Source organism: Panthera leo, chromosome C2 (genome assembly GCF_018350215.1).
Source record: "Panthera leo isolate Ple1 chromosome C2, P.leo_Ple1_pat1.1, whole genome shotgun sequence".
Taxonomy (NCBI): Eukaryota; Metazoa; Chordata; class Mammalia; order Carnivora; family Felidae; genus Panthera; species Panthera leo.
The window spans coordinates 126,439,725-126,463,833 of NC_056687.1; the positions used below are offsets into that span (position 1 = coordinate 126,439,725).

Below are 24,109 nucleotides of genomic sequence, written 5' to 3' on the forward strand. Positions count from 1 at the left end.
GCATGAGCAAACTGGAGCTATTTAGCAAAAGGATGTCCCAAGGGGGAGGTGACAGGGCTGTGGGCTAATGACCAGAGTGAAAGGTCCTATGCACTGGAAGTGCTAGAGCAGAAGAATGCAACAAAATCCAGACCTGAAATTAGTGTATTAACTTGGAACAAGATTTCTAACTTGAAGGGTAGGCCACAGAGAAACACCAGTAAGGACACCTGCAAAAGTACTTAGTGTTTGAAAATTTGACAGTATGATAGCATGGCAAAAAAAAATTATTTCAGGAAAAAATGTTTTAAAAAAAAAAAAAAGAATCCATGAGTCTAACAAATACTTAAAAACAGAAAAGAAACCTCTTCTGGCACAGTAACAAACTAACAAATACAACATTTTAGAATCAACAGATTCTACAGTATGGCTGATTGAGAGGCAAGAACCATCAATAGGTACTAAAACTACTGGATGAAAATTTGTTGACGGGCTTAAAGAATGCCCCCAGATCAGTTATTAATTACAAACAAAAAATGGTAACCTTTGCAGCCACCACCTTAACCAAGTGATGAGTCAATTTCATCAATAATGGAAAAAACTAGCATCATGTGCTTCTTATGTGATACATAGAAAGAACATTCTTACCTGGTCTGAACATCTGGAAACAATCAGACAAACCCAAATTGAGGGACATTCTACAAAATAACTGGCAACCATTCTTCCAAATTGTCAATGTAATGAAAGACTGTAAGGCAATGAGCCTTGTTTCCTAGGAAATAAATACATTTGGCAGGGTGGGGGACAAAGGGTCATGGTTCTACAACTTACTTAAATGGGTCAATAAAAATAATAATTATGTATTTATGGAAGAGAATACATAGTATTCTATATACTACATTCTATATACCATACATAATAGCATATGCTATTATACATATAGTAAATGTAGAAAATTAAGTGGATACCCTCAGTGAAAGATATACAAATACCACTCCTGCAATATTTCTACAGGTCTGAAATTTTCCAAACTAAGTTTTCTAAAATGTGACAACACATTTCTGAAAAGCATTTAATATAGGGTACTATATCCCATATGACTGAGCATCTATTCTGCCAGATACAACTACAAACATCCTCAACGATTCCTAGAGGAATTGAGGGCATTTTATTAAATATTATTTATGGGCTGCCTGGGTGGCTCAGTCGGTTATGTGTCCAACTTTGGCTCAGGTCATGATCTCGCGGTCCGTGAGTTCGAGCCCTACATCAGGCCCCGTGCTGACAGCTCAGAGCCTGGAGCCTGCTCTGGGATTCTGTGTCTCCCCCCCTCTCTCTCTCTCTGCCCCTCCCCTGCTCACACTCACTCACTCTCTCTCTCTGTCTCTCTCTCTCAAAAATAAGCGAACATTAAAAAAATAAAATTAAAATAAAATAAAATTAAAATAAGGAAATAGGGGCGCCTGGGTGGCTCAGTCGGTTAAGGATCCAACTCTTGATTTCAGCTCTGGTCATGATCCCACGGTTCATGGGATTGAGCCCCACGTCAGGCTCTGCACTGACAGCAAGGAGCCTGCTTGGGATTCTCTCTCTGCCCCTCCCCCTGCCTGTACTCTTTCTCTTTCTCTTTCTCTCTCTCTCTCTCTCTCAAATAAGCATTTAAAAAAAGGGGAGGGGTGTGGAATGAAGGCTAACCAGGTTAAGTATGTTGCCCTAAAAGCTTATTATCTTACCTACAGAGAAAAACATCTTGGGGGAAAAGGAAAATACACAGAGGTGTCAAATAAGGGTCAGCTCTAAGTGACAATACACTGTTTTCTTGATTTTTCAGATTTATACCGTAAAAAATGAAATTTGTGCTCAAAAAATACCAGTTACGCAAATTTTTAATAAAGCAATTAATTTTACAGTAAGGCACAAATGAAATCTTCCTAGGATTTAATAAACAGCCATTTCAAGTTATTACTGATATTTAGATTTCCAGGTTTCATGATTGCAAAAGGCAGAGATGGGTGCAAATGGCCAGGCGGTAATTGGCTCTTGGTTAATTTTCCTTTGATTCGTTTACAATGGAATATTTGCATGTTTCCTCCAAGGGCGCTGTACCTTCTTGCTGGCTAAGACATCCAGGTCAGAGCAGATTCGGGCTCGTGTGGAGGAAGGCTGGATGATATCATCCACAAATCCTGGTGAAGCACAGAAAAGGAAGTAGATCATCTGCATCCCCAAATAAGGCCACCCCCCAATCTGTGCTCAGCCTGGGCACCATCTCTGGGGTGTGAGCAGGACCCAACTTGATATGAGAGGGCACGGGCCCTGTGAACCCTCCACCACATCCCAGGAGCATCCCCGTTCCTCTGGCAGGGCCTCAACTTCTGGCCTAGGACTACTTGGCAAAAAAAATGCAATCTGACCCCCCTTGCTGCCAAGATGAAGTCAACAGGAAATAAAATTAAGAAAATATGTCTGTATTTTCAACAATCAGTACACCTTCCTCCTACCCCTGTAACACAAGTCCCTTTGTAATGTGATTTCATCACCCCTCATACCAAGAACTGGATTCAATTTTACTTGTCCTTGTGATTTGCTTTGGCCAACAGAATGTGGCAAAAATGACACTATGCAATTTCCAAATCTAGGTCTCAAGGTGCTCAGGACACCAGCAAGCATGGAGTGGCCAGGTTCAGAAAGAGAAACCATGGGGCACCTGGGTGGCTCAGTCAGTTAAGCATCTCACTTCGGCTCAGGTCATGACCTCATAGTTTGTGAGTTTGAGCCCCACCTCAGGTGAGCCCCGCTTCTCTGTCTCTGTCCCTTGCTCACTTGTACCCTCTGTCTCAAAAAAAAATAAAAATAAAAATAAATAAGCAACCTGTGCAGAAAGCGCCTACTGCCATTACCAACCATGTAAGTGAAGCCATCTTGGACTATCCGGCATAGTCACTGACTATCTGTGAATGACTGATCCCAGGAAAGACCAGCAGGAGAACCCCCTAACTGAGCCCAGACCAAACTGCCGACCCTCAGAAACATGAGCAAAAAAAAAAAAAAAAGTTGGCTGTGTCAGCCACTCTGTTTAGGAGTGGACTTTTACACAATATTAGGTAACTGAACACCACTAGCCATTTCAGCAATATTGTTTCAGTCCTTGGTGACCAAAGCAGTGTATACAATGTCCAGAGACAACCCCCAACCGTCACCAGTCTCCAGATTCCACAGTGAGGGCAAAGGGCAGTGATGTGAGACTTTCTGGAGCAAAAGGATGAGCAAGTGACCCAACAAATGCCCAACACCGCCCTCCCCACCACAGTCCCTACCTCTCACTGCAGCAGGAAAGGGGTTGGCAAACTTCTCAATATACTCTGCCTGAGCTGCTTCCACATTCTCATGCCCTTTGAAGATGATCTCCACGGCCCCCTGTCATAGGAGAAGTTAATGAACTTAACTGGCAGTCCCAACCCAGGTGACCTCCCTCAAACCACTATCACAGTGTGTGGCTGTGAACTTCGAGGCCACAGTGCCCCGGCGAGAAATGCCGGCTCCAGGCACCAGGGTACAGAGGTGAGCACTGCTGGAGTCAACCAGCACGATCCCACGGGCTGTGATCCAAAGTTCAGTGTGGCCCCAACAACAGGCAGCCCAGGCAAAGCCAGTCACTTGTCTCCCCAAATTCCATCCTATTCCATCCAATTGCATCTATCCTTCTTTCAGGCCAAGATGTTTTGCCCATTTTCCATAGTTAGATCCATGGTCCCCTGAATCAGGTGAAGTAAAATGCTGTTTTCCTTCTTCCTTATCCTCAGTACACAATTCAGTGGCTCTGGGGCCCTCCCTGGGAGAGGAGATGGGAATGGGATCACAGGGAATGTCCAATCCTCCCAAAGGCTAGTTCAGTTGACTCAACCCTTTCTGCTTTAGTGACAATCTCAAAACCCACTCAGCATCCCCCCCTCCCCACCCCTACCCCCACCCCCCAAGCATGAAGACACCAGCATGTGCCTAAAGTGACAGTGCAGGACAGGAGCCAGAGCTGACCCAGGGGTCAAGGTGGGGACTCGCCAAGGTCTAGGTCCCAACTCCCTGGAATCCTGGCCCATCCAAGGGGTCCGGGCCTCTCTCCACATTTCGTAACTACAAGCTCCTGCTGGGAAACGACCAGTACCTGGATCCAGGAAAAGGGAAAGCTAGAGGTCCTCACCTTTGCTCCCATGACTGCAATCTCCGCTGTAGGCCAGGCATAGTTGGTGTCACCACAAAGGTGCTTGGAGCTCATGACATCATAGGCACCACCATAGGCCTAGAACAAACCCAAATGCTGAATGTTAGAGCCTGAATCAGATCATATCCCTGAAAGACTCTAGGAAGCCAAGTGAAATGAGGACAAAAGGAAAAGTCCTCCTGAGCTACTGAAGGCCCAGTGTCTCTGAGGCTGGGAAGCCAGCGCAGAGAAAACACAGGCACAGTCCAGAGGCCTTTCACAGCTAATGTTCACTGTCTTTCCTGGCTCTTTCCCACTGATGCTGTCATTTCCCAGACGTGACCACCAACATATCTGCAGGGTGTGTCCACAGGGCTATAAATGTTGCCTGAGCTCCAAAGATCTTTTTAAGGGTCAGCAAGGTGTACTCCTCTTCCCAGCCCCCCTGAAACTCTTGGCCAGACCTCCAACCATGGCCATGCTGCTAGAAGTGTGTGGGCTCACAGCCTCTGATACCAGCTCTTCTCACCTTCCTGGTGATGACTGTGACTTTGGGCACAGTTGCTTCAGCAAATGCGTAGAGAAGCTTGGCTCCATGCCGGATGATGCCCCCATATTCCTGTGCTGTGCCTATGTCATGAGGAAGAGTTACAAGATACAGAAGTCCTTACAAGGTATGCCTGTCACTCTCAGCTATGAGGTCTTCCCCTGCTCCCCAGAGGGCCAGGAGAGAGCCACTCACCCCCCACAGCCCCATCTTCCAGACACCTAGAATATGGAGAAGTCACAAATCCTTAGAGAATTTTACAAAACCTCCAAATTAAGTGGGTGCCTTACTGGGCAAAACTACCTCTCCTCGCCCCCCTCCTATCAATGACTTACCAGGCAGAAAGCCAGGAACATCAACAAAAGTGATGAGTGGAATATTGAATGCATCACAGAATCGGACAAAACGAGCCCCTTTCACAGATGAATTAATATCCAAACATCCTAGAATGAGAGAGATTATCCATGCTGAGCTTCTGGGCAATTCCCAGCTCTACCCCCAATGGGAATGTGCCCTCAGGAACCATTCAGAGCTGATTTCTATGGAGGCACCAAAGTCTCCTCACCAGGGAATGTAAAGGGAAATCCTTACACTCCAGGAAAGACAGGAGAACCCACCGGGCAGTGGCCAAAGAGGGTCCAAGAGTGGACCCTCAGGCTCTCTTGCCGGGAGCACAGTCTATTGCAGGCAGCTAGACTGTGCCTCATTAACTGAGGTTTATATACCCACCTGGGGTACAGCCTGACTTGTCCCCATGGAACCAGTAGTGAGAGGTATCATTCAATAGCTGCTGTTAGAGACTCCCGATAGCCTGGAATCAGATTCACCAGTTACAGCTATGTGCCCTTGGGAAATGACTTTACCTTTCTGAGCCTGAGGTTCATCACCTGCAAAGTTGGGATGTTACTACCTCCTACCATGGTTTCAAGGATTTAAGGAGGTGGTATCTGTAATGTGTGCAGAGTAAGAGTTCAGTTGCTAATAAGTCTCCTCTCCTAGAATAGTTCCCAACATACTGTATGAGGCCAACATTCCCCTAATACCACAACAAGATTAGGACATCGTAAAAGAAGAATGCAGACCAAACAAAATCCCTCACGAACACAGATGCAAAAATCCCCAAGATATTATGAAATCAAATCCAGCAATATATAAAAACACTGATGCACTCTAAGTGGGGTTTATCCCAAGAAGTCAAGGCTGATCTAATATGTGAAAAAACCAACAAAATTACTAAATAGAGGAGAAAAACCATATAGGCTTTTCTTCCTCAACAGACAAAACACATCTGACAATTCAATACTCAATCATAATTCAAAACAAGCAGTAAACTAGGAATACAATGGAACTTTCATAATCTGACAGAGTATCTACAAAAAAGCTTATACACTCATTGATAAGAATAAATAAATTCCTAAATGATCTATACCAGTGCTGGCCAAAAGAATTTTCTGTAATTATGGAAATGTTCTCTGGTTGTGCTATTTGACATGGTAGCCACTAAAGCTATTAAGCACTTGAAAAACAGCTAGCACAAATGAGAAACTAAGCCTCTAATTGCATTCAATTTTAATTGTCTATACTATTTAATTATCTTGAAGTTTACTAAGCTATCATACTGAACAGATCTAGATTTTCAAGCAATTACTACCAAAATCGTAGGCATTCTCTTACAGAAACTGATAGGCAGATTCTAAAATTCATATGGTAATACAAAGGAAACAGAATAAACAGTTTTGGGGTTTTTTTAATTGGAAAACTTATACTAGTTGACTTCAAGACTTTCTTACAAAGCAGGATTTCTGAACCTCAGGGCCATCTGTATTTTGGGCTGGGTAATTCTTTGTTGTGGGGGGTTGTCTTGTGTGCAGAAGATGTTTAGCATCATCTCTGGCCTCCACCCACTAGATGCCAGTAGCACTCACTCCCCTACAACCCACACCTGTGACAAACAAAACGGTTTCCAACATTGTCAAGTGTCCCCAGGATCCTGAAACTGCCCCAAGCTGATAACTATAAAGCTACAGTAATCAAGACAGTATGGCACAGGCATCAAGGTAGACAAAATGGTAATGGATACATTGTGAAGAAATGGACCCACACAACTGATTTTAGACCAGGTATCAAACCAATTCGCTGTGGAAAGAAAGTCTTTTTAACAAATGGTGATGGAACACTTAACTGTCTATATGGGGGGGAGGGGGAACATAAAAGTAGACTATTTCACTCTATAAACTATATACAAAAATTAATTCAAAATAGATCATAGGCCTTAACATAAAACCCAGAACTACAAAGCTAGCCAATGATATCGGACCATCTTTGTTTGCAACCTTGTCATAGGCAAAGATTGTTTGGAAAGGACACAAAAAGTTCTAATCATAAATAAAAAACATTGATAAATGGGACTTCATCACATGTTTAAAAATATGTGAGTCAAAAGACACAATTTATTGAAGAAGTCACAAATCAGGAAAAAAATATATTTGCAATATGCGTATCTGACAAGACTCCCATCCAAAATATATAAAGAATGCTAGAAACAAAAAGAACTCAAAAAGAAAAATTGGCAAAACTTCCCTCTTACTAAATGCATTTTTTGAGAGGACAGAAATGTTCCGTATCGTGTTTTGGATGGTGATAACAAGGTTGTATACTACTGTCAAATTATCAAAACCTATTAAAATGAGCATTTGAAACCTGTGCATTTTATTGTGTGTAAATTGTAACTCAATAAAAATGTTTTAAATCTCCCCTCTTTCCTCTCTCTTCAAAATCTATGTTAATGACCTGAAATAAAAAATCTGAGTGATAAGTCCCAGAATAAAAACAATTCTAAATTAAGAAACTGCAAAAAGTATCCAGAAGCTATACTTAAACTGAAAAGCAAGATGGGCACCGACAACCAGAACATGATGGAATCACTGGGGAAATCAACACAGGAATGGAAAGCCTGCAGCCCGAGTGGCCATGGGACGGGCTCCAGGACCAGAGGCCCGGTCTTAGCATCTGAGGCCTCGTCCCAGAACTAGACTGAGCGCCTGGTACCCAGAGAGAGCCCAGTGAGCACTGGCTAATTCCTGTAAGAAAAAATGAGACCTGGAACAGAAGCCCCCTATGTAAGCCTCTGAAGCTGTCTTTTAGTAACAGGGAATGATTAAGTCCATAAAACGCATGAAGCTTTTTTTCAAAAAAGCAGTAATCTACTGAACTTCCACATCTTGCCACTCCATAAACATAACAAAGAATTTCTAAGAAAAGGGGAAGTCAAGGAACCACCATGGAATCAAGCGTTCAGGCTCCAGCCAGGTTGGGCAGTGGGACGGACATCCTAGATATCTATAGATACACTTTCGAGGACAAGACAAGCAGTTTCTTAAAAAGTGGGCTTGTCAAAGTCAACCTGTGCTGCAGGCCATCAGGACCCACAGAGGTAGTCATGGGATGAGAAAGATCTTGAAGCAGACACAAGAAATCATGTGAAGTCCATGCCAATGACTGACACAGCTCAAAGGAGAAACTAAAAGGATGTATCAACAGTTAAGAATTTACTGGAGGAACAAAATGCATTTTCAGTGTGTGTGAATTCCTGACTTTTAAACACTTTTTCTCAACAACAAAATGGTGGGGAAGTCAGCTCCAAACTCCTACCCTCCGACAAAAACATCACAAAAGAATCAGAAACCCTGGAACAAGTGAAGGTTTACCAACCACCAAGAGAAAGTCAAATCAAGAAACAGGCAACTTAAAAATAGTAGGAAAGCTTTGTGACATTCTTAATTACACCTGCCCCACTCTCTCCCTAGTTCTAGAGGGAATAAAGAGTCAGTCACAAATTATCACATAGGTGTGTTCTAATTTGTCTGAAAGATTTTCATCCCTGCTTTACCTAACATGGAGCTCACCAGGCCAGAAAGTGGCAGACATTGCTCAAAAACAAAGAACCACCTGCAGATGCTTGAGACTGCCTAAGGCCTAGGAGGAAAGAACCAGGGACAGAGATTCTTTAGAAAATTAGGGCATTCAAGAACACCTGTGTACACAGGGCATTTCAGAAAGACACAGATATGCCTAGGACCAGATGCATGCTCAGAAAAGACCCAGGAAAAGGGAATTAGAAAATATCTTGAGAGGAATGAAAATGAAAATACTTTACAAAACAAATAACCTAAGAAGACCTTAAGTTTTAACAGTGGGCTGATCCGTAAGTTCAGTTTAAGTCTGGCCAAGTGTTGAAGAGGAGCACCAGCACAGGGCCAATTCTCAAAGACTAGATGAGGTACTTTCTTGTTTGCCTGTTTTAGTAGCTGGCATTCAAGGATATCACTGTCAAAACACTAGTTGGACACAAGCTAAGGCAAAGAAACCTCCATGACCACCTACAGCAAGGAATATAGTCTGCAAAAATAATTGGAAAACGGCACTAGACAATGGCTATTACAGCATTCAGTGATCAACAACAAAACCTAGAAAAGGGAGAGAATATGATTTCCAGGATCAACACCTCATAATATTCAAATGTCCAGTTTTCGACAAAAAAATAACAAGGCTTACAAAGAAACAGGAAAAAAGCCACTCAAGTGAAGAAAATTAACTGACAGAATCTGTCCCTAAGGAAGCCCAGACACTGAACTTATTAGACAAAGACTTTAAAATAATGGTCTTGGGGGCAACTTGGTGCTTCAGTTGGTTAAGCGCCAACTTTGGCTCAGGTCATGATCTCATAGTCTGTGGGTTCGAGCCCTGAATCGGGCTGTGTGCTGACAGCTCAGAGCCTGGAGCCTGCTTTGGACTCTGTGTCTCCCTCTCTCTCTGCCTCCCTCCCTCAAAAATAAACATTATAAAGATTTTTATAGGGGTGCCTGGATGAATCAGTTGATTAAACATCCAACTCTTGATCTCGGCTCAGGTCATGATCTTATGGTTTGTGAGTTCAAGCCCCACGTCAGGCTCTGTGCTGACAGCTCAGAGACTGAAGCCTGCTTCGGATTCTGTGTCTCCGTCTCTCTCTGCCTCTACCCCATTTGTGCTCTCTCTCTCCCTCAAAAATGAACATTAAAAAAGTTTTTTTAAATTTATAAGTAAACAAATGAAAAAATGCCCAAAGATTTGAAATGAACTTCTATGTACAGCCTGGTACATAGAAGTACCATCAGAGTCAAAGTGCACATGAGCTGGTAATAATAACTTCAGATATAAGGCCAATGTCCATTTTTTTAGAATAGGAGAGTCACACTAGAGCTTCCCTAAACTATTCCTGACAGTGTAGTGTGCATTAAATCAAATAGCTTTGGGGCGCCTGGGTGGCTCAGTTGGTTGAGCATCTGACTTCGGCTCAGGTCATGATCTCACGGTCCATGAGTTCGAGCCCCGCGTCAGGCTCTGTGCTGACAGCTCGGAGCCTGGAGCCTGCTTCAGATCCTATGTCTCCCTCTCTCTCTGCTCCTCCCCTGCTCACATGCTGTCTCTCTCTCAAAAATAAATAAAGATTAAAAAATTTTTTTAATCAAATAGCTTAACAGTTTTGTCTAAAAGCATCAATAATGTCAGTTATAAGCTAAGAAGTCACATCTCAAAGCCATTGTCATCCTCTGTCTTCAGAATTATTCTAATCGTTTATACATCAGGTCTGTTCCATCTTAAACCAACAGACAGATAAACAAAACCAATGAAAGGAACCAGTGATTGAGTCCAACAGCAAAACCATTTAACCTCAGTTTTCCCTCTAGCTTAGTCACCCACTGTCTCTTTGTTTAGAGTGAAATATCTGATAACAGTGCTCTCTAAAGTAAAATGTTAAGAATCAGAGAAACTAGGTGTGGAGTGCATGGAAACTCTATGCTATCTAGAAATTTTGTTATAAATCTAAAACAACTCTAAAATAAAAAGTTTATTTAAAAAAAATTTTAAATATCTTAAAGATGGTCAAAGAAAAAAAGAAAAACATGAACAAAGAACTTTAAAAATCATGAAAACAATGTATGAACAAAATGAGAATACCAATAAAGAGAAAGAAATTATAAAAAGGAACCAAACAAATTCTGTGGCTGAAAACTACCATAAATGAAATAAAAAATTCACTACAGGGGTTCAAGAGTAGATTTGAGAAAATAGAAGACACGATTGGGAAACTTGAAGATAATTTATATTATTACCCAGTCTTAACAAAAAGAAAAGAAAAAAATGAAGTGAACAGAAACTACAGATCTACAAAATACCATCACTTGAACCAATATTTGCAGCAAGGCAATACCACAGGGAGGAGAAAAAGGGACAGAGATTACCTGAATACGTCCAAAAACTTCCCAAATTTAAGACATGAAGCAACAAATCAAAGAAACTAAGTAGAATAAACACAAACAGATCCCCACTGAAACAGATTATCATCAAATTATTAAAAGATAAAGACAGAATCTGGGGGCACCTGGGTGGCCCAGTCAGTTAAGTGTCCAACTCTTGATTTCAGCTCAGGTCATGATCTCACGGTTCAGGTTTGAGCTCCACGTGGGCCTCCATACTGTCAGTGGGAAGCCTGTTGGAGATTCTCTCCCTCTGCCCCTCTTGTACTCATGCTCTTTCTCGCTCAAAATAAATAAACTTAAAAAAAAAAAAAAAAAGGTAAAGACAGAATCTTGAAAGCAGCAAGAGAGAAGTGACTCACCATATACAAGAGATCCTCAATAAGATTATCAGTTGATTTCTGAGTAGAAAAACCACAGAGGCAGAAGACAATGGAATGATGTAAACCACTGAAAGAATAAAACTGTCAACCAAGGACTCTGTTTGGCAACCTGTCCTTGAAAAATGAGGGACAAATTAAGACATTCCCAGATAAACAAAAGCTGCAGAGTTCATTACCACTAGGCTTACCCTACGAGAAATATTAAAGAGAATCCTTCAGGTTGAAATGAAAAAAAAAAAAAAAATACTAGACAGTACCACACAAATTATGAAGAAATAAAGATTTCTAGTAAAGGTAACTACACAAGAAAACGTAAAACACAGGATTATATTTTTGATTTGTAAAACCATTTATTTCTTATGTGATTAAAAAAACAAAAGAAGTCCAGAAAGTTTCACTGATGAATTCTACAAATTACAGCAATTCTCTACCATCTCTTTCAGAAAAACCAGAGGGAATACTTCCTAACTCATTCTATGAGGCCAGCATTATGCTATTACCAAAACCAGACAAACACATTACTAGAAAACTACAGACCAATGACTCTCATGAACACAGATGCAAGAATCCCTAACAAAATAAAAGCAAATCAAACCCAGCAACGTTACTGTATCAACAGGCTAAAGAAGAAAAGTTACATGAACACATCAGTAGATACAGAAAAGGGATTCACAAAATCCAACACTCAGTCATGATTAAAAACCCTCTGCAAACTAGGAATACAGGGCTGCTTTCTCAACTTGATAAAGAACATCTAACAAAAAATCTACAGCTAACATCACACATAATGATGAAAAACTAGAAGCCTTCCCACTAAGATCAGGCATAAGACAAAAATGTCCCCTCTCACCACTTTCCAAAACTGTACTGGGAGTCATACCTAATCCAATAAAGCAAGAAAATATACAAAAGGTACACAGACTGGGAAGGAAGAAATCAAACTGTCTTTGTTCACAGATGACATAATAATTTATGTAGAAAATCCTAAAGAATTGACAAAAACACTGCTGAAACTAATAAGCAATTATAGCAAGGTTGCAGAATACAAAGTTAATATACAAAAGTTAATAACTTTCCTATATACCAGCAGTGAATTTGAAACAAAGAACACAATACCATTTACATTAGCACCCACCATTCAAAAAAAGAAATACACAGGCATAAAATAACAAAACACATTATAAAATCTATATGAGGAATGCTACACAACTCTGATGAACAAAATGGAAGAATTAAATAAATGGGGACATATTCCATGTTTATGGATAGGCAGACTCAATATTGTCAAGAGGGCAGGTATTTCCAACTTGATTTCTTAATTTAACACAATTCCAATCAAAATCCCAACAAGTTATTTTGTGGATGTTGACAAACTGATTCTAAAGTGTATATGGAGATGCAAAAAAAACCCCAAAAAACAAAAAAACAAAAACAAACCTAGAACAGCCAACACAGTATTGAAGGACAAAATAAAGTTGAAGGACTAACAACACCTAGCCACGAGACTTGCTATAAAGCTACAGTAATCAAGACATGTGGTACTAATGAAAAAAAAACAAACAGACCAATGGAACAGAACAGCAAACCCAGAAATAGACCCCAAGAAATATCAACTGATCTTTGACAAAAAAACAAAGGCAATACAATGGAAGAGAGATTGTCTTTTCAACAAGTAGTGCTGGAACAACTGGACATCCACAGCAAAAAAATTTAGACACAGACCTTACACATTTCATAAAACTAACTCAAAATGGATCCAGAGACCTAAATGTAAACCACAAAAGTGATAAACTTCTAGAAGATAACACAGGAGAAAACAAATAACCTTGGATTTGGTGGTAACTTTTTAGATACACTACCAAAGGCATGATCTATGAAAAAGAAATAATTGATAAGCTGACCTCATAATTAAAAACTTCTGCAAAAGGCACTGTCTAGAGAAAGAGAAGACAACCACAGACTGGGAGAAAACATTTGCAAAATACACATCTGATAAAGGAAATGCTATCTAACATATACAAAGAACTCTTAAAACTCAACAATAAGAAAACAAACAGGAGCACCTGGGTGGCTCAGCTGGCTGAGTGTCCAACTTCAGCTCAGGTCATGATCTCACAGTTTGTGAGCTCAAGCCCCATGTCAGGCTGTCTGCTGTCAGCACGGAGCCCACTTCGAATCCTCTGTCCCCAGTCTCTCTGCACCTCCCCCACTCACATTCTGTCTCTCTCTCTCTCTCTCTCTCTCAACAATAAACATTATAAGAAAAAAAAAACTGATTAAAAAATAGACTAAAAGGGGGGGGGGGGGACTAAAGATCTGAGCAGACACCTCACCAAAGAAAACATACAGATGGCAAATAAACACATGGAAAGATACCCCATGTCATACGGCATCAGGGAAATGCAAATTAAAAGAAGATACCAGGTCTTTTGTCTGGACTGCTGACATGCCATCCAGACTGAGGAAGACCTGGAAACTTCGGGGTCATGTAAGCCACGGCCACAGCAGCATCAGCAAGCACCGGAAGCACCCAGGAGGCTGGGGTAATGCTGGTGGCATGCATCATCACAGGATCAACTTTGACAAATATCATCCAGGTTACTTTGGAAAAGCGGGTATGAGGCATTACCACTTAAAAGGAACCAGATATTCTACCCAACTGTCAACCTTGATTAAACTGTGGACCCTGGTCAGTCAGCAGACACAGGTAAATGCTGCCAAAAACAAGACTGGACTTGTTCCTATCACTGATGTGGTGCGTTCATGCTACTACAAAGTTTTGGGAAAGGGAAAGCTCCCCAAACAGCCTGTCATCGAGAGGGCCAAATTCTTCAGTAGAATTGCTGAGGAGAAGGTTAAGGGGGGAGGGGGGGGAGGGGGGGAGGGCACCTGTGTCCTGGTAGCTTGAAGCCACATGGAGGGAGATTCATTAAATACTTACAAGTGAAGTGAAAAACAAAAAAAAAAGATCCCACTACACACCTATTAGAATGGCCAAAATCCAGAACACTGACAACACCAAATCCAGACAAGGATGTGGAGCAGCAGGAACTGTAACTCCTTGCTGGCAGGAATGCAAAATGGTACCGCAACTCTGGAAGACAGTTTGGCAGTTTCTTACAAACTACACATACTCATACTATGCAAGCTAGCAAGCATACTCCATGGCATTTACCCAAATGAGCTGAAAACTTATGTCCACACAAAAACCTGCACACAGACATTTATAGCAGCTTTACTCATAATTGCCAAAACTTAGAAGCGACCACAATGTCCTTCAGGAGGTGAACAGATAAGTGAACTGTGTGGTATACCCAGGCAATGGAATATTACTCAACACTAAAAAGAAATGAGCTATCAAGCCATGAGAAAACATGTAGGAAGCTTAAATGCATATTACTACGTGAAAGAAGCTGATCTGGAAGGGCTACATACTCTAACTCCAACTATATGATATTCTAGAAAAAGTAAAACTATGGGAGGGGTACAAGGATCAGTAGTTGCCAGGGGTTCCTAGGTTATCAGGGCTGGGAGAAAGGAATGATGAACAAGTGGAACGCTTAGGACTTTTAAGGCAGTGAAACCATTTTTTATGATGCTGCAATGGTGGGTTATATACTATACATTTATCATACCCAGAGAATATATAGCACCAAGAGTGAACCCTAATGTAAATACAGACCTAAGGTAATTATGGTGTGTCCATGTACATTCATCAATTGTAACAAATGTACTACTCTGGTTCAGGATATTGACAGTGAAGTAAGCTGTGTATGTATGATAGAGTATTATGGGAACTCTGCAGTTTTCACTTAATTTTGCTCTGAAACTTAAAGAGCTCCAAAAAATAAAATTTATTTTACCAAAGGGATTATATACCATGACCAACTTAGATATACTCCAATAAAGCAAAAGTGGTTCAACGTAGAAAAAAATCAAACAATATAATACACCACATTAATAGAATGAAGGACAAAAACTACACGATCATTTCAAATGTTGCAGAAAAGGTATACAAATCTATCAACCTTTCATAAAAGAAAAAGAAAAGTACTCAGAAAACTAGGAATGGAAGGAAATTTTCTCACCACGATGAAGGCATTTACGAAAAACCCACAGCTAACATCATATTCAGTGGTCAAAGACAAAGTTCTTCCCCTAAGATCAGGAACAAAATAAGGATGCCTGCTTTCACCAATGCTATTCAATAGTGTGCTAGATGTTCTAGCCAAAGCAACTAGACAAGAAAAAAATAATAAAAAGTATCCAAATTGGAGATGAAGAAGTAAAAACTATTTGCAAAAAACATGATCCACAAGAAAGCTCATAAAGCTAATAAGCTCAGCAAAGTTGCAGGTTGCATGATCAACAAACAAAAATCAGTTGTGTTGTCATCTTTCCATATACTAATAATGAACATTCCAAAAAGAAAATTGAGAAAGCAATTCCATTTGCAATAGTATCTAAAAGAATAAAATACATAAAAGTAAATTTAACCAAGAGGTGAAAGACTTATACACTAAAAACTATAAAACACTGCCAAAAGAATTAAAAGACCAAAATAAATGGAAAGATACCTAAAGTGATCTGCAGATTCTATGCAATCTCTATCAAAACCTCAACATCCTTTTTTGGAGAAATGGAAACACCAATCCTCAAATCCATTTGGAATTGCAAGGAGCCCCAAAAGTCAAAAGAATCTTTACAAGGGACATGAGAGGACACACATTTACCGATATTAAAACTTACTACACAAAGCTGCAGTAATCAAAACCAGCATGTGAATAAACATAAATAGACCACTTAAATAGTATTAAGAGTCCAGAAAAAAACCCATACATCTACAGCCCCTTGATTTTTGAGGACGCCAAGTCTATTCAATAGGGAAAGAACAATCTATTCAACAAATGGTGTTGGGATAACTAGATTTCTACACGCAAAAGAATCAAGTTGAGCCCTTAATGCACACCATATATAAAAATTTACTCAAAATTGGTCAAACCTAAATGTAAAAGCTAAAAGCATAAAATTCCTAAAAGAAAACACAGGGAGGGGCTTCATGATGTTGGATTTTTCAACAGGTACTCCGCCAAACACAAACAAATTGTATATTGGACTTCATCAAATTTTAAAACTTCTGTGCATCAAATGACATTATCAAGAAAGTGAAAAGACAACCTACAGAATGGGAAAAAATACATGCAAATCACATAGATGATAAAGGCCTAATAAATATCCAGAATATAAAGCACTCATACAACTCAACAAAAAACAAGTAATTAAAAATGCACAAAGGAATTGAATAGATATTTCTCCAAAGAAGATATACAAATGGCCAATAAGCACATGAAAAGACGCTCAACATCACTAATTATTAGGGAAATTTAAATGAAAACCATAATGAGAAAATATTCTACACCCCATTAAGATAGCTATTATCAAAACATACCTGAAAATAACAAGTTCAAGCGACAGTGTAAAGTAAGTGGAACCCTTAGGCATTGCTACTGAGAAAACAGTGCAGCCACTGTGAAAAACAGTATGATGTTTCTTAAAAAAAACAAACAAAAACAAAAACATAAAATTACCATATGACTCAACAATTCCACTGCTAGGTGTATACCCAAAAGAACTGAAAACGGGGATTCAAACAGATACTTGTATACCAATGTTTACTGCAATATTATTCACAATAGCCAAAAGGTGGAAACAACCCAAGTGTCCATCACAGATGAATGAGTAAACAAAATGTGGTATATACATACAATGGAATATTACTTAGCCATGAAAAGCTAAAATAAAGTTCTGATACATGCTACAACATAGATGAACCTTGAAAACATATGCTAAGTAAAAGGAACCAGACACTAAAGGACAATTACTATATTATTCCACTTACATGGAATATCTATAATAGGTAAATTCATAGAGAGGAGACTTAGATTACCAAGGACTCAGGGGTAGGGTGGAAAGGGAGTCATTTCTACTTGAAAAATTTTTGGAAGATAGTGGTAATGGCAGCACACGGTATGAATGTAATTAATGCCACTACATTATACACTTAAAAATAGTTAAAATGACAAACTTTGTTATACACATGTTTTACCATGGTAAAAAAAAAAATTAAAAAAAAACCAAACAACTTTTTTTCTAAAGAAAAGGAAAAATTGCCATGACAGACATAAAAGATGAGGCTGGGTCAGTAAGGGAGTGCATATTTCTCCTATACAGTATTCAAAACAAACCTACACAGGAAACAGGAGGAAAGCAGTGTCTATAGTCCCTATCCCACACCTCCAGCCACACCCAGGGCGCAACCACAGAAGAGTGCCCCTGACCTGGCTATAGCTCAGCTCTGGCCATGTCAACGGAAGACACAGGAAGATGCTGTACCTGACACCACTGAACAATGGATTTAAAACTACGAATAAGACACCAACACCCCCACCCTCACTGAACTCATAGTTTAGGGGCGAGACATGAATCTAACTAGGGGAGACAGAAAGCAGACCTCTGAAAATGTAAAAACCATCTTAAGCTGAAGAAAATTGCCTATAAACCCTTAAAAAATAAAATTATGAGAGAAGCATTGTGAGTTATGAACAATTAAAAAAGAGCTTTTTTTTTTTCTTTTTTTTTTGAGAGAGAGAAGTGCTCACAAGAGTGCATGGGTAGGGGCAGAGAGAGAGGAAGAGAGAGGAGTTCAAAGCAGGGCGCAATCCCACAAACAGTTGAGATCATTACCTGAGCAGAAATTAAGTCAGATGCTTAATCAACTGAGCCACCCAGGCGCCCCAAGAAGAGAGCTTTTACAACAACATTTCCCTGAGTTTTTTCTCTGGCCATGGAAGACTCATCTGAGGAAAAGGCAGAAGGCAGACACCACACCCCGCAGCCATGGCCCCCAACTGCCACCTGAGGTTTGTGAGAGCCTCTTGTACCTACCTGAAGCCACCTTAGGTTGGTTGCCAACAATTCCAACAGTCCTCCCGTTCATTCTTGCAAAACCCACAATGATGTTCTTGGCATAATTGGGCATGATCTCAAAAAATTCTCGCTCATCGACAACCTGCAGGGATAAATTTACACCTGAGCTCAAAATGATAAAGAGCCAGATACAACATTACAGAATGACAGACACAGTACAGAACGACCGAGCTGGACAGCCCCGACCCCACCTCAGTTTCTCCAGGGACAAAGGACTGGGGGCAGTGGCAGCACCCATTCCCTGCTGGAGGGGAAACCCTCTTGCACACTGCTGGGGAAGATACACCAGCACAGCCTTTTTTAAGGGTTCTATTTGAATTTGGCATTATTTTACTCTTTCACCTTATTTAGAAATCATTTCAAACTTAACATAAAAATTTCCAGAATAGTAAAAAAATAAAAAGTATATATCCAGATTCTCCATTTCTTAACATTTTACCACATATGCTTTGCCATTCCCTATCCCTCCCACCTACCTCCCCTTTCTCTATGTATTTATATATACACACCTCTCTCTACATATGTACATATATATGAATTTTCTCAACTATTTGACAATAAGTTATAGACATGATGTCTCTTTACCTCTAGATACCTCAGTATGCATCTCCCAAGAACAAGAACATTCTCATAACTACAATCAGATTGCCAAAATCAGGAAACTAGTAACACCACTACTATCTATTACAAAACCTTATTCAAATTTTGCCAGTTATTGCAATAATACCCTTTACAGCAACAACAGTCTGGTTCTAGAGCCTAACCTGAGAGCACGATGTGCTTGCAATGGTCTGTCTCTGTCTTCGGCCAGCATCATGATCCCAGGGCCGTGGGATCAAGCCCCGAGTGGGGCTCCATGCTGAGCCAGAAGCCTGCTTGGGATTCTCTTTCTCCCTCTGTCCCTCTTCCCCACTCCCTTCCTCCCTCCCTTCCCTCTCTCTCTCAAAACAAAAACAAGAAGCTGTCCCAGAGGACAGAGCTAGGAAATCCACAAATACACACACACACACACACACACACACACACACACACACACACACACATTTCTAAAAGTAGTAAGAAAATGCTCAGTTCATACTAATGACTGCAATTCTAGATTCCCCCTTACAGTAGACATCAGACTCCTATTATCTTCCAAATGGACTTATTTAATCCTCAAATATTGAGAAACTGGTGTCAGAACTGCTACCCCATATGATTGCCAAAAAAAACACACTAAAATTCAGTACTCTACAACTATTTGTTACTGGACTAAAGATATATAGTCAAAATACCATGTTCAAAAGTTATTCATTTGAAATATGGGTTAATTTGTTTTTATCTTAAAGGTTTTCCCTCGGTCTTGATTTTAACATGTAAACATTAATATAGTTTAATGTCACTCCCCATCCTTTCTACCCTAATTCCATCCATCCTGCCATTATTTTCTGATTTATCTCTCATGTGTGCAATATAGAAATGAGCAAATACATGTATTTGTTTTGTTTTGTGTTTGTTTTGGAAAACAAATCGTTTTAATTTCCAATTCTATCATAAATGGAAAGTGACCCACTACACACACTGTTTAGCACTTCAGGTTTCCTCACTTAACAATATATCCCGAGAATCACTCCCTATCAGTTCACAGAGATCATGCTCACTTTTTCCTGCCTATTACTCGACTGTGTGGATGTACCAAGTTTACTCAACCAATCTCCTTTGTGTTGTTCACAGCAACTTAAAAGTTAAATCCAGGATGCCTAGAATATTTTGCAATTGCAAATAACACAACAGTAGTAACCTTGTACATCTATAATTTTGGATGATGAGAATCAGTATATGTTCAGTGTCAACACCTGAAAGGGGAACTGCGGGGTTCACATGTAAATATGCCCATTTAGTCTTAGCAATTACATTCCCTTCCCAGTAATTTATGAGAGGGTGCTTTGCCAGACTTACCAATGGAAAACGTTTTTAAGTTTTTTATTTTTTGCCAATCTGACAGATGAGAGAAATGATGACTCAATGTAATTTTAGCTTTCATTTCAAACATAATGTGTCAAGTTGAAAATCTTTCCATATGTTTAAGGTCTATTTTATATACATTTTTGTGAGCTATCCATGTTTCTTGCCTTTTTTTCTATCAATTTTGGTCTTTATTTCCTCAATTTTTAAGAGGTTTTTAAAAACATATTAGGGATATTATCTTTTATTTGTGATGTACACTGCAAATATTTCCTCCTACTTGGTTGTCTTTTAACTTTCTTTATAGATTTTTAAATTCTTTACACAGTCACACTTACCACTTTTTTTTAAACAAAACTGAAACTGGATTTTGAGTCATATTCAAAATCCTTTCGCTACCTTCCCCTGAAGTTAGGAAAATCCATCTACACATTCTTTTAGTGCTTACATGAATTTCACTTATTATATTTAGTTCTCTGATCTATCTGTAGTTCATTTTTGTGTATGATATAAAGTACAAATCTAATTTTGTATTTTTCTAACCAGCTAGCTATCTAGTTGTTCACCACCATTTATTAAAAAACTAATCTTTGGGGTTCCTGGGTGGCTCAGTTGGTTGAGTGTCCTACTCTTGATCTCTGCTCAGGTCATGATCTCCTGGTTTGTGACTTTGAGCCCTGCATTGGGCTCTGCTCTGATGGCATGGAGCCTGCCTGGGATTCTGTCTCTCCCTCTCTGCCCCCCCCGGCTCTTTCTTTTTTTTTCCTCTTCCTCTAACTTAAAAAAAACAAAAAAGTTTAAAAAGCTAATCTTTGCTCCTAGAATTTGAGATAATCTTACCGTATTACCTATATTCTATATGTACTTGGATCTACTTCTAGATTTTCTATTCTGTCCCACTGGTTTATGGAACAGCACCACACTGTTTTAATTACAGTATGCTTTAATATGGGATATGGCCATAGTCTTTCTTTTGCAGTATATTCCTAGTTATTCATATGAACATCTTTTTCTTAAACTGAGGGAAACTTTAGCGTTTTTTAATTAAAAAAAATTTTTTTAATGTTTATTTATTTTTGAGAGAGAGCATGCACACGAGCACGAGCAGGTGAGGGAAGAAAGAGAGGGAAACAGAATCTGAAGCAGGATCCAGGCTCTGAGCTATCTGCACAGAGCCTGACAAGGGGCTCAAACCCATGAACTGCAAGATCATGACCTGAGCCTAAGTCAGATGCTCAACCAACTGAGCCACCCAGGCACCCTTTTAGTCTTCTTTTTAAATCAGTCTAATTTAAAAACAAGTTGAAGTGAATCCCTATGAACTTTTCTATGAACTTGTCTAGTTGTATTTTAAAATTTTTGTTTCAGGGGCACCTGGGTGGCTAAGTCTGATTAAGCACCTGACTTCAGCTCAGGTCATGATTTCACGGTTCATGAGTTTCAAGGCCTGCATCGGGCTCTGTGCTGACAGCTGGGAGCCTGAAGCCCCTTCACATTCTGGGTCTCTGTCTCTACCCCTTCCAATTGCACTCACATGCGTGCTCGCTCTCTCTCTCAAAAATAAACATTGAGAAAACTTTTTAAAGATTGCTTTAAATTTACAAACTACCTCAGGAAGAACTGTTTTTATGATGTTAACTCAACAACCAGAACAAGGAATGTCTCTTCATTTGTTCGTCTACTTTTATATCTTTCAGAATTTTAAAAATTTCTCCCATAGGGCTACTACTAAATACTTAAACTTCTTTCTTTGTATGCTACCATAATTGGTTATTGTGTTGATGACAATATGTATATGTCAATTTTATATCTTTTTCCCTGGTTATTGTTTCCATTTCATCATACATTCTGTAGCATTTTTTAGTATACCAGATCAACTACAAATGTAGCTTAGCTTCTTTTCCAAGGCTTTTGCCTTTAGGTGATCCACTTCTTGTCTCATTGCATTGGCTAATATCTCTACTAAAACATTAATAGTGGAAATAGTAGGATTCCAACTTTGTAGACAGAAGGGAGCAGTATGTGCACTTGAAAAAAATGTGTATTCTGTTTTTGGATGAAATGTTCTATATATGTCTATTTTTTATCATTTAAGGCAATATTCACATTTGCTTATTGATTTTCTGTCTAGATGATGTAGTCCACTGGTGTAAGTGGGGTATTAAATTTCCTTGCTATTACCATAACTGTCAATTTCTTTATGTCTGTTAACATTTGCTTTTATGTATTTAGGTGCTCCAGGGTTGGGTGCATAGATATTTATAATTGTTATATTTTCTTGTTGGATTGGTCTCATTAACATTATGTAAGGGCCTTTTTGTCTCTTTTCTTTTTCTTTCATGACTCTGGCTAAGGTTTACCTATTTTATCGATCTATTCAAAGAACCAGCTATTGTTTTCAGTGATCTTTTCTGTTTTAAGTCTCCAATTATTTCTATCTGATCTTTATCATTTTTTTCCTTCTACTAACTTTGGGCTTTGTTCTTTTTTTTTTTTTTTTTTTTTTTTTTTTTTTTTTAGCTCCTTTATGCCTAGGGTTATAGTGTTTATTTGAGATTTTTCTGATTCCTGAGGTAGGACTATATCCCTATAAATTTCCCTCTTAGAACTGCTTTTGCTATGTCACAAAGGCTTTGGACCATTGTATTTGCAGTTTTCTTAATGTATTTTTTTATTTTATCTTTGGTTTTCTTGTTGACTTACTGATTTTTTTAATAGCCTGTTGTTTAGCCTCCATTTGTTTATAGTTTTTGTTCCTCCCACCTCACCCCAGTAATTGATTTCTGGTTTCATACTGTGGTGGTTGGAAAAGATGAATGACATTTCAGTCTCGTTAAATTTATTGAGATTTATTTGGTGACCTAACATATGATCTCTCCTTAAGAATGTTTCATGGGCACTTGAGGGGGCACCTGGGTGGTTCAGTCAGTTAAGCATCCGACTTTGGCTCAGGTCATGATCTCACAGTTTGTGAGATCGAACCCCACATCAGGCTCCATGCTGACAATGCAGAGCCTGCTTGGGACTCTCTCTCCCCTCCCTCACTCGCGCTCTCTCTCAAAATAAACAAACGTAAAAAAAAAAAAAAAAAAAGAATTTAAGATAAGAATGTTTCATGTGCACTTGAAAAGCATGTGTATTCTGTATTTGGATGAAATATACTATATATGTGTATTTTTATGTATCATTTAAGGCTACTGTTTCCTTATTGATTTTCTGTCTGATCTATTCCAGTGGTGTAAGTGAAAGAAAAAAATTATAAAAGATCAGACAGAAAGAAATGGAGACTTAAAAAAAAAAATAGAAAAGATCACTGAAACCAAAAACTGGTTCTTTGAAAATATAAAAGAGGTTAACCTTAGCCAGAGTCATGAAGGAAAAAGAAAAAAAGAGGACCAAAAGAAATAAAATAAAAAATAAGTAACATCCCATGCCATGGAAATACAAAGTATTTTAAGAGACTACTAGGAAAAATTATACACCAACAAATTGGATAACGTAGAAAACATGGGTAAATTCCTAGAAACATACAACCTTTCAAAACTGGATCAGGAAGAAATTGAGAATTTGAACAGATTAATTACTAGTATCAAAACAATTCATAATCAAAAAGCCCTAACACAAGCCCAGTACCAAATGGATTGACAAGTGAATTCTACCAAACATTTAAAGAATTAATACTGGGGCACCTGGGTGGCTCAGTCAGTTAAGCATCTGACTTTAGCTCAGTTCATGATCTTGCAGTTCATGAGTTCAAGCCCTGCATCAGGCT

The 24,109-nt window shown here is 39.3% G+C and overlaps 2 protein-coding genes across 4 annotated transcripts in view; one reads left to right on the plus strand and one right to left on the minus strand.

Moving 5' to 3' along the window:
* Nucleotides 1–1,824: 1,824 nt before the first annotated feature.
* The window catches only part of PCCB (propionyl-CoA carboxylase subunit beta), a 98,793-nt gene continuing 76,508 nt past the window's right edge, over nucleotides 1,825–24,109 (minus strand). For all 3 annotated transcript variants that reach the window (XM_042955658.1, XM_042955659.1, XM_042955660.1), the window contains 6 exons: nucleotides 18,352–18,475; nucleotides 5,060–5,167; nucleotides 4,707–4,807; nucleotides 4,178–4,276; nucleotides 3,297–3,396; nucleotides 1,825–2,165 (listed from right to left, as the gene is read on the minus strand). In XM_042955658.1, the coding sequence (XP_042811592.1) occupies nucleotides 2,044–2,165; nucleotides 3,297–3,396; nucleotides 4,178–4,276; nucleotides 4,707–4,807; nucleotides 5,060–5,167; nucleotides 18,352–18,475 (654 nt within the window). In that variant the 3' untranslated portion in view covers nucleotides 1,825–2,043. The remainder of the gene's footprint in view (nucleotides 2,166–3,296; nucleotides 3,397–4,177; nucleotides 4,277–4,706; nucleotides 4,808–5,059; nucleotides 5,168–18,351; nucleotides 18,476–24,109) is intronic.
* Nucleotides 13,853–14,314, plus strand: LOC122230376 (60S ribosomal protein L27a-like). The gene has a single exon (XM_042956172.1). The coding sequence runs from the start codon at nucleotides 13,853–13,855 to the stop codon at nucleotides 14,312–14,314; it is 462 nt and encodes a 153-aa protein (XP_042812106.1).